Source organism: Mustela lutreola, chromosome 2 (genome assembly GCF_030435805.1).
Source record: "Mustela lutreola isolate mMusLut2 chromosome 2, mMusLut2.pri, whole genome shotgun sequence".
In the NCBI taxonomy this organism is placed as follows: domain Eukaryota; kingdom Metazoa; phylum Chordata; class Mammalia; order Carnivora; family Mustelidae; genus Mustela; species Mustela lutreola.
Genome location: NC_081291.1, coordinates 144,890,374 through 144,909,160, shown reverse-complemented (window position 1 = coordinate 144,909,160; position 18,787 = coordinate 144,890,374). Strand labels below are relative to the sequence as shown.

General features: G+C 34.0%; 1 protein-coding gene and 1 long non-coding RNA gene across 6 annotated transcripts in view; one reads left to right on the top strand and one right to left on the bottom strand.

Moving 5' to 3' along the window:
- The window catches only part of LOC131824966 (uncharacterized), a 192,667-nt gene that overhangs the window by 52,534 nt on the left and 121,346 nt on the right, over nucleotides 1–18,787 (top strand). The gene's annotated exons all lie outside the window — the stretch shown is intronic.
- GPR149 (G protein-coupled receptor 149) overlaps nucleotides 1–18,787 on the bottom strand; it is a 63,700-nt gene that overhangs the window by 40,705 nt on the left and 4,208 nt on the right. For both annotated transcript variants that reach the window (XM_059163709.1, XM_059163708.1), the window contains exon 3: nucleotides 14,992–15,449. In XM_059163709.1, the coding sequence (XP_059019692.1) occupies nucleotides 14,992–15,449 (458 nt within the window). The remainder of the gene's footprint in view (nucleotides 1–14,991; nucleotides 15,450–18,787) is intronic.

The window sequence follows — 18,787 nt, the reverse complement described above, 5'->3', positions numbered from 1 at the left end:
TGGAATTGGAGTCCTGAGTGTCTCTGATTTCTTCTTTATAATAACCCGATTTTGGCAGTAATGGATGCAAAGGAAAAAATGCACTTCAGCTATTTAAAGAAGCTTTAGAACATAGATGCTGTAGAGCAGCTCCATCCAACAACTTCCTGCAATGATGGAAATGTTCTATGATTTCACACTCCAATGAAGTAGCCACTAAACACATGCCACTAGTCATATTTCAAGCCAGTTGAAATGTGGTCAGTGATACTGAGGAAAGATACTGAGGAAAGAAACTGAGGAAATAATTTTTAAATTTTATTTAATTTTAATTCGAATTTAAGTCTAGGGGCACCCAAGTGGCTCAGTCATTAAACGTCTGCTTTCGGCTCAGGTCATGATTCCAGGGTTCTGGGATCGAACCCTGCATTGGTCTTCCTGCTCAGTGGGAAGCCTGCTTCTCCCTCTCCCACTCCTTCTGCTTGTGTTCCCTCTCTCTCTGTGTCTCTCTTTGTCAAATAAATAAATGAAATCTTTAAAAATAAAATAAAATAAAATAAATTTAAGTCTAGACATATGTGGGTAGTGGCTACATTACTGGCCATTGCCTCTTTACGGCACTGAAGACCTGATCCCAGAAAACCGAGATGGAGCAGCCCATTGAGAATAACTGAATTAACAAGTATGAGTTATTTTAAAATACAATGGGGAGAAAGTTTTGGATACTATAAAACTTAGCCCAAATCTAAGTGTTTTAAACATTCCAATTATATAGATATGCTGAAGTTCATTGATTAGCATTAGCCAGTCCGTTGTCAGAAGCCTCATGATCATTGTTTTCTAACTAGCATTACAACTCCCCAATGATTAGTTTCTGTCTACCAGTTATCACTCAAGCTGAGTCCTCCCTTCTTGCTTTGTAAGAAAAGTAATTGCTTTCTTATAGACCACAAGTCTGAAATATATTGTCTTAGATCCAGCAAGTTTGTAATTCTTGTATATGCAAAACTAGTGAGGAAGAAATTTTTTAAATTGGAATGTTTTAGAAGGAAAAGTGAGTGCAGGGATACTCACCTGATAGGAAGCTAAAATAGGCCTGGAGATATGACATAAAAAAGCACGTAAATAATACCCTTAAGAGGTATTTTTATTCTTTGGATGTGAACAGAAAGGTAAGGAGGTAGATTTGGGAAAATATCTTTTAAATCAGATTGTTCAATAATTTCTAGACCAAGACTAAAACCATCAAAGCCTAAAAAAATCATATACTCTTTCAAAAGGTGATGTTTTCTTTTTTTTTTTTAAGATTTTATTTATTTATTTGACAGACAGAGATCACAAGTAGGCAGAGAGGCAGACAGACAGAGAGACAGAGAGAGGAGGACCCAGGCTCCCTGCTGAGCAGAGAGCCTGATCCCAGGACCCTGAGATCATGACCTGAGCTGAAGGCAGAGGCTTATCCCACTGAGCCACCCAGGCACCCCAAAAGGTGATGTTTTCTAAACCTTAATGTGTACAGACAAAAAACCCAGATGTGGGAAATTAGAAAATCCTGTAAAAGTAATTTCTTGATAGGAAAACACAGCTAGAGGATTCAGAATATTTATTTAATATTTGAAAGTGGTATGTTTCTTGACTGTTTATACTTTCCCTGATGCCTTAGGCTCAGGTAGGGAATTATAAATGTGCTGATGTGTGTCTAGTCTTGAACATAAATCTAAGTAGTACTGAAGTGGTTAGGATTTTCTAAGGGTCTCATTGGAACACTTAATTCCAGGCAAGGTTTTTTTGTTTGTTTGTTTGTTTTTTTAAATGTTTAATGTTGCCCAGATGAGCATCAACTTATAAATTAATTTTTTAAATTTATTTTATTTATTTATTTATTTTAAAGATTTTATTTATTTATTTGACAGAGAGAAATCACAAGTAGTCGGAGAGGCAGGCAGAGAGAGAGAGAGAGAGGGAAGCAGGCTCCCTGCCGAGCAGAGAGCCCGATGCGGGACTCGATCCCAGGACCCCGAGATCATGACCTGAGCCGAAGGCAGCGGCTTAACCCACTGAGCCACCCAGGCGCCCCCTTATAAATTAAATTAATTAAAATTTTCCTTCATATTAACCTCCAGTTCTTATTTGGGAATCTTTGTTTAGTATGGGATCAATATAGCTACTGCCATTTTATAAGTGAGACACAGGGATAAAGTCAAGCAATTAATTGTCAAGGAATATCACATTACTGGTTTCTACATTTAGGAATTTATATTTTCAAGATATAGTTAAAAAACAGTATTCTTAATTATATAACTCTACTATATGCACACTACTATATGTCTAATGCACACACAAAAATTATATATGTATATATACACATTATATATAATATATAAATATATATGTATACAATATATATGTATATTGTGTGTGTATGTGTGACTTTTAACTTAATTGTAATGGGAGACTTTAAAGTTTCTATCTATAATGAGTTGATGTTATTATTCTTTTGCTTGAAAGGTTCCCTAAACCTAAAATTTGTTACAACTCAGTATACGAACTATCCATCTAAATCGAACATTATGTAATTTGACAAGATGTCATATTCAGATGGTTTAAAATCTAAATTATGTCTGAAGGTAGATAAAATATCATGATTCTATAAGCATAATTTCAAAGAAAGCTTAACACTAATAAAATATTTTTAGAAATATAAATATTAAGATCAGATTTTTATTATATATGTAAGGACTTTGTAGGGGATAGAGATTCTTTCTCTCTTCTCTTTGTCTTTTTAACCCTTTAAGTCTTCATCAGTCATTTCCAACAGTCTGTGGTAGGGAAGGAGACAGGTTTAAAAAAAGAGAGAGGGAGAGAGAGAATGCTTTCTTTAGTTAGTTCCTTCTTATTTCAAAGAATATAATTTTTAAAAAAGATTTTCATTTATTTATTCGACAGAGAGATTGGGTGCACACACAAGCAGGGGAAGCAGCAGGCAGAAGGAGAGGGAGAAGCAGGATCCCCGCAGAGCAGGGAGCCTGACATGGGGCTTGATCCCAGGACCCTGGGATCATGACCTGAGCCAAAGGCAGACGCTTAACGACTAAGCCATCCAGGCACCCCTCAAAGAATATAATTTTTAAAAAGATCATTAAACACTGAACCAGGAGATACAGCCTTGAGTTTTAAGCTTACAACACTAGCCACATAATGTGGGTGTTTGCATATTTCCCAGTGTTTTGTTGTCTATTGAGAATGGTGGGGGGGGAGGGAAGTGTTTCTACTTTAGACCCTGCATTTGAAATGGATGCAAATTCAGTCCCTACTGTTTGGGAAAAATTGGGAGTCAAGCCAAGCTAAGAAGACCAAATGCCTAAATCAGTTGTCGGTTGAGGTGCCTGGTAAAGGACAGACTCATTAATGGTAAAATGGAGAAAGAATGAGATTCTAAGAAGAGATAGAGTGAAACATAGCAAAAAAAAAAAAAAAAAAGGCAGGGAGGGAAGAGTGCAGAACAGCTTGCTTGGACACTATGGCTCATGTGATCAGATACTGGTTGTTGTTGCACATGTTTTATGTTGAATGAAGTGTGCCAGTGGTATACTGAAACTGACCCATAAAAATTTCAGCAATCTTGAGAGCCAATATAAAAAGTATATTATATAAACTTAAACTAAATTATATTAGAAAGATAATGAATACTCAAAATTCATCTTTTTCTGCTTTATTACATTTTGTTATTATATATGCTCTTGAAATTATTTGCACCTATTATATGTATATATTGGAAATACTAAAATAATGTGCTGCTGCACATTTCTTCCTAACTGCATTCAGTGATGTTACACTGGTAGCTTGAATACACAAATATTCAAATACAAAAACAAATATTGTTTTTGTTAATTTTACAAAAACCTATGTGCATATGAACACATTGCTAAAGCCCCTCCCAGCCTTGGAAGAGATCAGGTTCTAGGGTGGCACTGTCCAATAGAACTGCATTGATGGAAATGTTTTATATTTTTGTTGTCCAGTACAGTAGAAGCCGCTAGTCATATTTGGATATTAAGCTCTGGAACTGTGAGTAGTGCAACTGAGGAACTGAATTTTAAATAAAAAATAAATTAAGTTTTTAAAATATTTATTTATTTATTTTAGGGATAGAAAAGGGGCAGTGGGAGAGGGAGAGAGATAATCTCAAACAGATTCCCTGCTGAGTGTGGAGCCCTGTGCAGGACTCTGTCTCATGACCCATGAGATCATTACCTGAGCTAAAACATAAGTAGGACACCTGACTGATTGAGCCACCCAGGTGCCCCTAATTAATTTACATTTAAATAGATCTATGTGAGAAGTGGCAACTATATTGAACAGTGCAATTCTAAGGTGTGTGTCCAAGAGTGGAATTGCTAGGATGTGAGGCATGTATATATTTAACTTTTGTAGATGTTCCCAGACTGTTTCTCATCAACTCTTGGCATTGTTAGATGGTTTAGTTTTGGCTATTCTTGTGGGTGTGCAGTGGTGTCTTTTGCTATTTTAATTGAGATTTCCAGATTGTTAATGATGTGGTATACCTTTATATATATATGTATGGTTATTTTTGTTTCCTCTTATTTGAAGTATGACTTTAAATCTCTGGTCATATACTATTGGGTTGTCTGTCATTTTCATAGTCATTTACTGGTGTTCTTTTTAAAATATATATTCTAAATGCAAGTCCTTTGTTGATGATATATTTTGCAAATATCTACACATAGAGAGTTTTTAAAAACACTATCCAAATCTTTCTGTAGACCAATTAAATCAGAATTTCTCTTGGTGGGACATTGTTAAAGGTTCCTTAGGTGATACTGATCTGCCTGTGTGAGGAGAATGGATAGAAGTTAGCGTAAGAAATGACTGCTAACTATGAAAATTATCTCTCTGAAGCAGTTATGATATACATATGTGGACTAGCTCTGGAGTCAAGATAGCCTGAGTTTGCTCCTAGGCTCTGATAGACGTTTCTGTGCTTCAGTTTTTCCATCTGTAAAATTGGATAATAATATCTACCAGATAGTCTTTGTGAATACTAAATGAGCAATTATATATGTAATTATATATGTAAAGTGCTTGAACTGTATGTGTTACACAGTTCTGAGCAAGTGCCCAGTTAAGTATTAGTTATCATCATATTATCATCATTATTACTATCATTATCATGATCAAAATATTAAATTACCTGCTTTGCAAAGTAGTGAGAGCCAATATCTTCTTTAATGAGGAAGTATCAGAAACCTTTCACCAAGATCAAGAATAAAGCAAGGATGCCCTGTCTCTTCCACTATTAAAAATTGTTCTGGAGGTATTAGCCAAGGCAACCAGACAAGAGAAATTAAAAATAGGTATAAGAACTGATAAAAAAAAAAAAAAAACGAAAAACTATCTCTATTTGATGAAATAGAAACCCTAGATAATCAATAATTTTATTTAAACAATAAAATAATTTCGTAGTGTAGCAGAAGTTAACAGGCAGAAATCAATATCCTTAATATACACAAGCAATTACCAGTTAGAGAACATAATGGTAGAAGAACCTCATTTACAATGAAAACAAAGAAGATTGAGTATTTTGGAATAAACTTAATGAAAAGTTATAAAACTTGTAGGAAGAAAGCTTTAAAATCTTCCAGGAGAAAGATAACAAGAGTAGACTAGAAGAAATGGGAAGATATCCCATGTTCTTGGAGAGGACAACAAAACATTATTAGAATGTCAGCTCTCTCTGAACTAATTTATAAATTTAACACACCTTGATAAAGCTTTTTTGTGGCATTGGACAAGTTGAAAGTGAATTAGATAGGAAGCAAAAGTTCAAGAATAGCATGAAAAATACTGAAAAAGAAAAAAATACTGGGGATGGGGGGGAGAAACCAACCCTACCAGACATTAAAACTCACTATAATAGCCTCTCCAATTAAAACAGTGAGATAATAGATGAATAGCTAGTGGAACAGAATAGAAGGCACAGAAATAGACCCAACTAGGTTTGGAAATGTAGTATAAGATAAAAATGATATCTCAAAATACTGTGAGTAATGATGGCATTTTAAAGAAATTAAACTTTTGGGGGCACCTGGGTGGTTCAGTGGGTTAAAGCCTCTGTCTTCAGCTCAGGTCATGATCCCAGGGTCCTGGAATCAAGGCCCGCATCAGGCTCTCTGCTTGGCGGGGAGCCTGCTTCCCCCTCTCTCTCTGCCTGCCTCTCTGCCTACTTGTGATCTCTGTCAATTAAATCAATGAAATCTTAAAAAAAAAAAGAATAAAGAAATTAAACTTTTTAATAAATAATGTGTAACTATTTAGAAAAAAAGACAAATATATTCGTACCTTATGGCAAATACAAAAATAAATTCCAAGTGGATCTGGGATCCAAATGTAAAAATTGAAACCATACATCTCCTAGAAGAAAACATGGGTGAATTCCATTTTGAACTGGTTTTCGAACTATGACTCAAAATCCAGAGACAATTAAATAAAAGACTGATAATTTTTACTGTAAACAAATTTTAAAAGTATGCATTCTAAAAAAGAAACAAAACAACACCATAAACAGAAGGTAACTGAGAAACTGGGAAAATATCTTTGCAATATACGTCACAGACAAAGGACTAATATACTTAATATATAAAGAACTCTTAAAAATTAAAGGATGGGGCACCTGGGTGGCTCAGTTGGTTAAGCAACTGCCTTCGCCTCAGGTCATGATCCCAGGGTCCTGGGATCCAGCCCCACATTGGGCTCCCTGCTCAGTGGAGAGCCTGCTTTTCCCTCTCCCTCTGCCTGTCCTTCTGCCTACTTGTGCTCACTCTCTCTCTCTGTGTGTCAAATAAATAAATAAAATCTTAGAAAAAAATAGAAGGATAAAGGGACAAAAACCTGATAGAAAAATAAGGAAAAGATAAGAACAATTTATAAAAAATAAAAAGACAAAAAGGGGCTCTTAAACATATGAAAACTATTCAGACCCATTTATAATTACATAACTATAACTTAAAACAATTCAGAGATTGTCTCTCAGGCTGACAAAAGTTTAAAAACACCATAATATAGTTACTGAGGTTGTGAGGAAAGGAGTCCTCTGTTACTTATTGCTAATGGGAGTGCCAATTTGTATGACCCTTCTGGGAGCGAATTTGGCAATTCCTAACAAAACTACACTTATTTTTGATACAAAAATCCTAATTTTGAGAATTTATTTTGAAGATACACCTCCAGCAACATGCAAATACATATGCATGATGTTTACTGCAGTATTTTTTGATTGTAAAATATTAGAAACATCATAAGGCCCATATAAGAGAGTGATTGAACTAACTCTGGCATATCCACACTATGGATAATTATGTGGCTATAAAAATGAAGTATCTCTATGAACTGATAGGGAGTGACTTCTATGATATGCTGGTTTGGGTTTTTTTTTTTTTTTTTTTTGGTTTGTTTGCTTTTTTAAAGATTTTTATTTATTTGTCAGAGAGAGAGAGAAAGAGAGAGAGGGCATGCACGTAAGCAGGAGGAACAGCAGGCAGAGGGAGAGAAGTCTCCCCCTTGAGCAAGGAGTCCGATGTGGGTCTCAATCCCAGGATCCTGGGATCATGACCTGAGCCTGCTTAACCAACTGAGCCACCCAGGCATCCCTATGATGTACTGTTTAGTGGAAAAAGGGAAGTGCGAAAGAGTATATGCAAGGAAGAAGGAGATATAAGAAGGTATGCATATATCTGCTCATCTTGCAAAAAAAAAAATAATACAGGTTTGTTAAACCAGAAACTATGAGATTTATTATGCACAGAGGATAGATAGGTACAGGATGGAAAGAATGGGAAAATGGGAAGGGAAGAAGGAATGAGGGAGGAAAGCATATATCTTATGTGGTTTTGACTCTTAGAATAATGGTAATGTTTCATATACCCAAACATAAATAATCAAAATCAAAAAGAAAGTGGGAGGAACTCAAAATGTAATATAAAATTAAGGGAATGAAAATGAAAATAACTAACCTAAGTAAGTGGGGAAGATCATATTTTGACTGTAAATTATAAGGTTAAAGATGAAGAGAACTATACACAATTATTATACTTCAGTTAGTACTTTTTATTTTCTCACAGGAGTGTAGGTTCACTATTCTAAATCTACTTTATATGTACACCAGGATTGAGCAAATAAGTAAATATATTTATGGAGAGTGAGAGAGCCAGTTGTCTCACTGCCAGAAAAAGAAGTAACAAATAAGAAAAGGGAAAGGCATGAATGAATCCATTGGTATTTGATCAGACTTAGAGGTATTAGTGCAAACCCATGGTATTAAATTATTTATACAGAGGAACTTTTATAGAAATATAGATATGTACATGATTATACATGCATCCGTCTCCTAGCTCTGTCCAATGATAAGGTCTAAAAGCAATATACCCCAGTAGCAATGGGCATACCTAGCACCCAATGTTGGTTTCTAAATACCATTTTCCAATAAAAGAAACAGAACTCCTTGGGAAAATGGTTGATTCTAAGGATGGGTTAGGAATAATACAAGATGAGGCTGGAATATCTTGTGCTGCTAGAAAGTAAGGACGTGCTAAAAAAGATAGGGCTAGCCACTGGATGGATATAAGAATCACCCTGAAAGAGCTTCCAGTGGCCAATCTACGACAACTGGAGTAACAAAATAAGAATAATAATGTGACTCATAAATTATAGATTAAAACAAGATCTTTGAGCCCATACTGATATAAATAAATAAGCAAGTGGAAGAGGAGAGATAGCTTTTTCTTACAGGTGAATTCCAATAATAAATAGAAAAGAAATGATAGAAATAGAAAATTACCTTCATATAATCATTTTAAGCAAGATTCATCAATTAAAGCTGAAATTAGTGAGGAAAAGTATGACATGAAACAGAATATTTGAATAGTTTCATAGTGTCTTACCATAAGATACTTATAAATTACAAGGGGAAAAATAGTAACTTTACACGGAGAAATCTGGAATACATCAAAACAAACTAGCCAGTTCAAAAGTTGCCTTAAGCCATAGAAGACATGACTGAAGAACTGCTATAGATTGGAAGAGACTGAGGAGTAATACCAACAGATGCAACATGGAATCTGGGTTTAGATTCTGGACCAAAAAGAGGACATAAGTAGGACAACTGGCAAAATTGAAATAAGGTCTATAAATCAATTGTTAATTTCCTGATAATTACATTATTGTCATATAACATGTTAACATTAGTAGAAGCTGAATGAAGTCTATATTAGAACTCTCTATACCATTTTTGAAATTGTTTTGTAAGTCTAAAATTAGTTCACAATAAAAAGTTTGAAAAGTGTAGTGAATTTCCAGGCATTTGAGTTCAAGTAAGGGATAATCACTCAATAGGAGGTCATAGAAGAGATTCAAGCCCATATATGGGAAGTTCCAGTACATAGCCTTCTAAGGTCTCCTTAAACCAGGAGGTGTTTTTGAGAATGTTAACAAAATTCTTAGCTTAACGGATGAATTATAAAATTCCACACAAACTTTGATCTGGTGGTAATCCCCTTGAATTTGTAGAAAGTCAGCAATTAAACAGCTCAGTTTTACTTCATTTCAGCAAATGATATATGCTGTGAGGTTATGAAATATTTGAAGTAGTTTACAATGAAAACTCTACCTTCAACTATCAAGACTTTAAGTACTTGAGAACGAATTTACATTCACGGATGAGTTTTCAGCTATACTCCAAACAGCCATTCTAAACTGTACCAGATAATCTCAAAAAGTGCTTGAACAATTTAAAGCAGATGGGAATTACACTGTTATACAAAGAAAAGCGATTCCAAGAGAGTATATGCAATGTGATCCTGTTTTTGTCAAAAATAAGAATATATGCATGGGAAAGAGCCTGAAGTTTTATATAAGAAGCGTAAATAGTGGTTAACTTTTGGTAGTTTGAATTGGCTGTTCTCTCTTTGTTTAATAGCAATTCCTAAATTTTCTACAATAATTATATTATTTTATAATCACAAGACAATAAAATTATAAGTGTTTATAAAAAAAAGTGGGGCGCCTGGGTGGCTCAGTGGGTTAAAGGCACTACCTTCAGCTCAGGTCATGATTCCAGGATCCTGGTATCGAGTCCTGCATTGGGCTCCCTGCTTGGTGGGGAGCCTGCTTTCTCCCCTTCTCTCTCTGCCTGCCTCTCTGCCCACTTGTGATCTCAGTTTGTCAAATAAATAAATAAAATAAAATAAAATAAAAAGAAAGCTGTGTAACAGTGAGTAATGAACTGACCGCTGTAACACATGGATTTAGCTAAATATAAGATATGTATACTCCGACAGTCATTAGTGTTAGAATGACTGCCCACAGGCTACAAATAGAAGGTAGTAAGTGAATTTTCCCCCTATGATCACTTCAGTTAAAAATGTCAAAAAGAGAACAGGTTTAAGCATTTGCAGTTACTAAGTTAACAGCGTCACAGAAAACCACTAATATTTTATGCCTGATTTTACTTTTAATAGTCTATATTTTTTAATGAAAAGAGGCACTGTTTTTAGGTCAGATAAGAGATATGTGTACAGGTAGCCCCCTCACTCATCCAGGTATCACTTTCTGTGGTATCAGTTACCCACAGTCAATCATGGTCCAGAAGCAGGTAATCCTCCTGAGATATTATCAGAAGGTCAGTGGTAGCCTAATGCTGCATCACACTGCCAAATCACTCACTTCACTTCCTCTCATTGTATAACATTTTATCATCTCACATCATCACAAGCAGGGGGGAGTACAGTACAGTAAGATATTTTAAAATTGAGAGAGTGACCACTTTCACGTAACTTTTGTTACAGTATATTATTGTAGTTGTAGTTATTATTACTCTTACTGTGCCTAATTTATAAATTAGACCGTATCTAAATATGTTTGTATGGGGGAAAAAACGGTATATGTAGGGTTTCTGTGCTATCTGCAGTTTCAGGCATCCACTAGGGGTCTTGGAATATATCCCCCACAGATAAGGGAAGACTACTATATTGGAATATTTTCTTCTAGTTTTATTTTACTTTATGAGGCATATATTAAATGGAAGGAATTAACTTTGCCCTGCCCTTTAAACTAGCATTTATCTCCCAGGGATGAGATGCTAATGCAGTACTTCTTAAATTTTAATGTGCATTTGAACAAGCTAGGGATTTTGACTCTATAGGTCTGGGATGGGACTTGTTATTTTCATCAGAGACAGCTAGGGGTTTGTCAGAAATGCAGAATCCTGGAGCCCACCTCAGAATTACTCAGTCACAGTCTACCTTTTAACAAGCTCTCCATTTGACTTATTTGTACAGTAAAATTTGGGAAGCTCTAGTTTAAAGAACCCAAATAATCTAGTTTGACTTGGTTTCTGTAGTTTTTTAAATGAAAATTATTTAAAGAAATAATATTTAAAAGTTATAGAAGCCAATGCTGCTGTTTTACTCTGTTAGCAAACCCAACTTTGCTTTGTAAAACTATTTTTAGATAGTTATAATATTTTCCTTAAAATGAGGATAAAATTTCTTTGATGCTCAGGTGACTTTAAAGTTAGTTCTTGTTTGTTTATTCATCTTTACGCTAAATGATTTGTGTAGCAGATGAAATGTAATCACTTCCCCCTGGTTTGGTCTCTCCTTTGAGGATTGTTTCAGACTCTGTTTTTCTATATTCTACTGGCACAATGGAGGACCTTTCACTTTTCAGATGCTTTGATGGGATTAGAAAGGGGATTAAGAGGCATGGTTACAGCATATCTTTTTTCTGATTTATCATATTAAATGAGTTTCTAGAGCTTTAAGACAACACATTAAAAGAAAAGAAAATGGAATGCATTGATGGGCTTTGCATTAGAAGAGAAATTAGAGTGGTCACCCACAAGTCACCAAATTATTTTATAAGTCCAATTTTCTTTATTCATAGATGACAAAATTTTTAGGTTCTGGAAAATCATTATTTCATTTGAGGAACAGTCACACCACAGCTACCAAATTAAAACTTTGTAACTGAAGAGCTCTGACATTTCTATTTTTTATGAATATTTTAACAGTGAACTTCTTAGGATCCTACCTACTAGGAATCCAAAAAGAAGTAATTGAGTGGTTAAGTTTAACACTAAATTTCAGTCTTACAAGCATTTGCAATTCTGATAAATTTTACTGGATCACATTTAAACCTACTGAAGCCATTCTTTTATCATCATCTTTACACCTTAACCTTGATCTGATGCTTTCACTTCTAGGATTTCCAATAAAATACACTGAGAATTTGTCTACTAACATAAACTCTAAACAACATGTATTGTCAAAACAAGACTCACTAAATATATTTTAAATCAAGCCTGCTTTTTTTATCCTAAGAACAAAGAATACACACTACATATTGTAGAGCAATTAAATATGAACTGATAGATGGAGCCTAAATATTTGAAAGTACAACTGTAACAATCAGAATAGATAGTATTTTTATAAACTTACTACAGTGTCCACTGCAGTTTAATGTATCACTTTAGGATACATAAGTTAACATTGGTTTCAGAGGGAAGAAGGTATTTGGGAGAAAAGGATGAAATGAAAGTGCTTTCTAAATCACCCTCTACTCCCATGAAATATCTGGTGATGAAGAATAGGTTGCAGGTTAAAACATATTAGTCATGGAGAAGTTTTCGTATCTTTTCCACCCTAAATGTATTTGGGTTACGTGTTAACTTTCAAGTCGGAGGCAGTCTTGCTAAAGGCAGGTCATATCAATAACAGTAGCCTATAATTTAAGGATTTCGTACTACTGTTTGAAAATTTATAATAGTATTTCATTTAATTTCAGTTAGTCTCTGAAAATATAAATTTTATCTTTCCTGCATGTTCTCTATTTTATCACTAATCACTTTTTTCACAACCACCATTTTAGGTCAATTTCCCAAACTACTTGTTCTTCACAGATATTAAAATATTCTTTCTTATGCAAATCCTTGTTGTTGAAAGGTATTGATTGGTATTTGGTCTGGATTATCAAAATTTTGTGTTTTCTATATATCATTTTCTTTCTTAATTTTTAGAGGCTTATGGGTAGCTTGTGTTTCATTGCGCTCATAGTACAGTATATTATGTATAAAGTGTCTGATCTTTTTATAAATTTCTAGGATAGTTAATCAAACTCCAAACTATAACCAAGACTTTCAAACCAGGACTATAAGTTGTGATATTTTAGATGATAATTTCCAATATTTTGACAAAATACATTTAAAAAATGAAGTTATTTAAAGTAATTTTGAGGGCGCCTGGGTGGCTCAGTTGGTTGAGCAACTGCCTTCAGCTCAGGTCACGGTCCTGGAGTCCTGGGATCAAGTCCCGCATCAGGCTCCCAGCTCCATGGGGAGTCTGCTTCTCCCTCTGACCTTCTCGCCTCTCATGTTCTCTCTCACTGTCTCTCTCAAATAAATAAATAAAATCTTTAAAATAAAAAAAATAAAAAAATAAAGTAATTTTGAGTGGGGAAAAAAAAAAAAAACAAGTCCCAGAAGCTTAGGTACAGTATGACAGCATCTTTAGATAGTTCAAAATAAGAAAACTAAATAATATATTGTGTTAGAAATGTACTCACTTGTGATAAAACCATAAAACAAAAAGTATGAGCAAGATTAAAGATAGCTGTAATTCCTAAGGGGTAAGCATGGGGATAAGACAGACAAGATAGCTGCAAATTATTGGGATACACACACACATACACACACAAAACATTTTGTCATGAATATTACTTAACAATTTTTAAGTGCAAGAAAACCAGGAGGTTTGGATTATTCAGGAACAAATTGATGATGAAACTCTAGGGATTGTCCTCTATACTGGGGCACCATTTTGGACGGAACTTGATCCTAGGACCCTAGGATCATGACCTGAGCCAAAGGCAGATAGTTAACTGACTGAGCCACCCAAGCACCCCTATCCAACTTACTTTTTAAATGGTGATATTAGAATAAGACTAGTAGCTTTAATTATCACAGAGAATAAAGGAAGTCTCAGAGTATTCTGCCTATATTCATATTTAGTGTTATGTGGTCATATTTTGATAAATGAGTGCATTATTCCTTGCACATATTTCTGGAATTATGTTTTTGTTTTGACAGTGGGCTTTTATTTCCATTGAATCTTATAAAAAAATAAAAAGTCTCCTCTCCCTAGTAAATCAGTAGTGTGGGAAGCAAGGGCAATTTTAATTACCAGATATGAGAGTTTGGAGTAAAGAACAATCTCATACCAATATTACACTATAGTTTTAATAAAATAAGAACTATCCCTCATTATTCTAGGCAGGCTGGAACCTAGGAGAAAACGGGATGAAATTAAGGTGCAAATTCTTTCAGTTTTATAAAACATAAAGCCATTCTTCTGTCCTCAAAGGGATAGAACATTTAGCAGAGCTTGCAGAGGCTCCCTTGGGTCTATTCTGGAATAGAACCCCCCCACCCCAGCCTTGAGTACTAGAGGGACTAGTTCTAGCAAGACTAATAGGCAAGCTGTCTAGTATAGTTGCAGCCGGACTACCTTCCTTACCACAAGCTGTATAAATATTTTCCTTTAGGTAAAAAAGAGAACTTCCCTTGTGCACTTATGGAATAATACTTTTTGGGTGGGAGAGGGAAGAATAAAATGAATTAATTAATTTGAAACAAGTTCCGAGAGTCTAGTCTGAATTTAGACAGATTACTTAAGGCTTAATTAGAAAGCTCTAGCCTTCTCGAAGAATCTGTTTAGCTCTGCCAATCCCAAAACATACAGATTTTGAATGAAATGTATGATTAAAAAAAATTTAAAAGTCCCTCAAAAGAACACCTTGAAATAAAATTTAATATTATGGAAATAAAGCAAGTGAAATTGACCTTGGACTTGATTGAATGAAATAAACAGCTGATCATTTTTTTCATTTCTACTATACTTGGTCTCACTTTTAATTTCACAGAAAGAACAACCTTTACTGTACCTGACGAGGGGTTCTTTCTGATTTACTCCTACACCATTCCCAGTCTGAAAGGTCTGGTTTCTGATTCTCCTCATGAGAAAGTCTTCTTTCAGGCCCTTCCAAAAAGGTGGTTTCTTCATAGTTAATAGAATCTCCTGTTTTTTCAGAAAGCTGTGGATTAACGCCCTTTTCACTGTGGCAATCCTGCTTAACCTCTGTAATATCAGTATTCGTGCATTTGTTGATCCCTTTCAGTATGGAACTGTCCTTAGAGGGTGCGGTGCTGACTTCCACTTTTATGGCATTAAAGATATTATGAGTATCTCTCTGAGAGTCTTTTGTCATTTTGCATTCAGAATTCATGAGATTGTGACAGGATGTAGAATTTTCATCATCATCATAGTAATCTTCATGTGCTATTTTATAAATCCCATAACTCCGTTGGAATGATAGATTGAATTCAAAGCCTCTTCTCTTGGCTAAGTAAAAGCAAAAACAAATTTCCATGGTTAGGAAAATAGATATAAACAACAACTGGATATACATTGTGAATAAAAATAGGAAAATGCAAACTGATTACTAAGAATTTAAAAGCTACCTTCATTTCCTGTCAATTATGCAAAAACAATTATACCTTATCAATTCAAGTTGTCTTATCACTCTGGACCTAACTTTTCTCACTTGTACAATGAGCTTAAAATACGTACAATTCCAAGAAAACTGCAATCTTTAAAGCAGTCTGATGAACAAAAATTTAACCATAAATTTGAAAATTCTCACGCATATTCATTTTAGTTTTAGCTTTTTCAGTCTACCAATTATCTGTGCATTTCTTTATTTGGGTATAAAAGATACTGTTTATAAATTTTATTTTGCTAGAAATTATTAAGAAGGTTGTATTATATAAGTTATTCAGCTGATAATATCACTAATAGATATGACTATTAAATATTTTGATGTACGCCACTCCTGACATTTCTATGTTTATAAATACATACATTAAAAATTAGAAAGTATTGCAATACAGTTGTTAAACTTTTTAAAGTAACATATTCATTTGGATACAAATTGGAATGAATTGTAAAAAATTGTGAATATATTTATACTTCTATGATCTAAAGCACTTTACAGCGTATCTCTAAACCTGATTAATTACAAGATGAATTTAGCAGGAATGCATAAAACTTTTTATGATTTAAGCCAAGCAAAATGTAATGCTACTGTAATGCTAATGTAGTACTACTAGGTGGTAGATATGGTACAAAGTCTTAGTAGCATTACAAGTGAGAATGAAAGAAATTGATACAATTCTTATGTGTGAATGTCATTAAATACTGGATCGTTTTGTGTATTAAGATTGAAGTATTCACAGACCTGTACCCCTGGGAATAAAAATATATGTTTATAAAAAATAAAAAATTTAAAAAAAATAAATAATAAAAATTTCCTTGTGGAAAAAAAAAAGAATGAAGTTACAGCAAGGTGATAGACAAAATGCAATTTAATGTTTTGGTTTTCTTCTTTCAAAACATGGCTCATTTCAAAGTATTTTTCTCCCTTGGATAGCTGTGTGTCGTATACCAGACATTTAGCTATCCTTGGTGGAAAAATTTGTGAAAAGTTATAAAATTTCTATGGGAACAACAGATAGAATTTGATTCATTTTACAATATACTCTAGAGCCATTCACATACTGATTCTATTACTGAAATTTTCCCAGAACTGAAGATTTACAAAGCAATTCTGCTGACTGAAAATAAAATTTATAGATATCATTCATTATTTGAGCCAAAAGTTTCATTGTTTGAGCCAAAACACAAACAAGGATTTCTGTCCAAAGAAAATGGAAAAGTAGAAACATATGTTAATATTTATATACTCTTAGGTAAAGTTCTATTTGCTTTTTCTAGTAATATGGTCCAGTAAAATTAAATTGGGGTTTTTAACTTCAACAGTGTGAAAGCTGAAGGAACTAAAAGGATGCTTTAATTATTGATGGGTTTCCCTTTTCTCTAAAAAAAGATACAGAGTGGCAAATTGTCAATTCAAAGAGAGTAAGCAAACAAAAACTCATAAAATATTATCATATAAGACAATAAAATTGATGTCTGTGACTATCTTATTAGCTGTGTTTTATAATTATGAAATATGTAAAGCAAAAGTCAGTAATGTTTTTGAAGGAGTGTGTCAGCTGTCAATGCAGAATCTGCCTCCATGTCATGAAGTGCAAGAGGTGGGCTGAGGTAGCCTCTGAGAAGGAAGTGCAACTATGTTGGACACCAAGGAGAACCGGAGAACTTCAGGGCTCAGTTATGCACATAGGTCATGTGCAGCAACCCTAACACAGCAGCAACCCTAATAATAAAGGGCTTATTGATTCTATTTTAAAGTTCAGAAAACTGAGGCTGGTAGAAGAAACCAATACTTAAGATTACTTAACTGGTAAAGAGATTTGAATTAAAAGTTAACTGATTCCAGAATTCAAGTTACTAACCTATATGTGAAATTGCTTTACTGATAATTAGACCCATGAGAGAACTAAAAGTAAATTCTGACTGAGGTAACTAATGGATATAATAGGTTATAACAATATAACAATTGACAATGTTTGACTAATAACTTACCAGAAACCTAAAGACTGTCAGAATACAGTCAGGTTCTTTTGAAGTCTATTACTAAATGTTATGTATTTGTTCTGAAAAATTAAACCCTGGACAAAACATGAATTAGCTTTAGTCTTTTGCTTTTAGCCACATCTCGTAATTGCAATTTTAAACATAAGTAATTATACCAGTTTATAAAAATAAATAGTTCTTCAGAGTAATATGTCACTTAGCAGATATTTTGATTTTATTTAAAACAAATACAGTACCTGATTTTATAGAAAATATTTAATTGTTTAAAAAGAAAACATCATCTTATGCAAACAAAGTGAGTGTGAAAGCCATATCCATCCCATATGTCTTCCACCTGAGACCTCTGTGTTAAAATCATTTCTTGAACACTTTTGTTTTGAGACTCTAGTAATACAGCTTAATGTTGGAAACAGAGAATTATTAATCTGCAAATTATTTCCCATCACTAGCATGCATTTTTAGATTGCAGGTCTCCCCATTTCCATTCACTAAGGCTGAGGTATAGAATTATACTTACATCTGCAAAATGAACCTATAGCAAATATGAATTAGGAAGCTTCCTTGTTTTTGGAGTTCCCTGACAAAGAATGTAAAAGGGGGAATCTTGGTTTGTTAAGGAGAAAAAGCCTTAATGAGAACTGAAGCCATATTCCCAAAGAATCAAGAACTTGGTCAGGCACTTGCCTACTTGAGGATGACCATTTTTGGGATTTTGAAATCCTGTTCTCATGACTCTTTTTATAAACCTACATATTTCAGAGAATTTCTTGCCTGAAATTTTAAATACAAATAAAAGCAATGATGATTTTAGAGGAAAAATAGTATTTTTATCTTGAAAGCCATGATTTTAATTTCAAACATGAGATATTAATGTAATTATTGATTCTGCCAGCCTGTTGTAGGCCCTTCTATCTTGTGCAGTATAGGTAGAATACTTCCTAGACCTTTTGCAGTGATAGGTCTGTTGCATTGCTTTGTTTTCTGCTCTGATATAGGTGTCCTTTACTTCTTAAAAATGACTGTCCTACATTACTTCAGTAAAACTTTTTATTTTCTCTGACATTGGTCTTTCGTTGCCTTTCTCTCAATCTTAAATACTATAAAACAATTCTGGCTCACTAATTCAGTGGCAAAATGTTAACATTTGGTAGAATGTTAGAACTTGCAGGCTTGTAAATGAT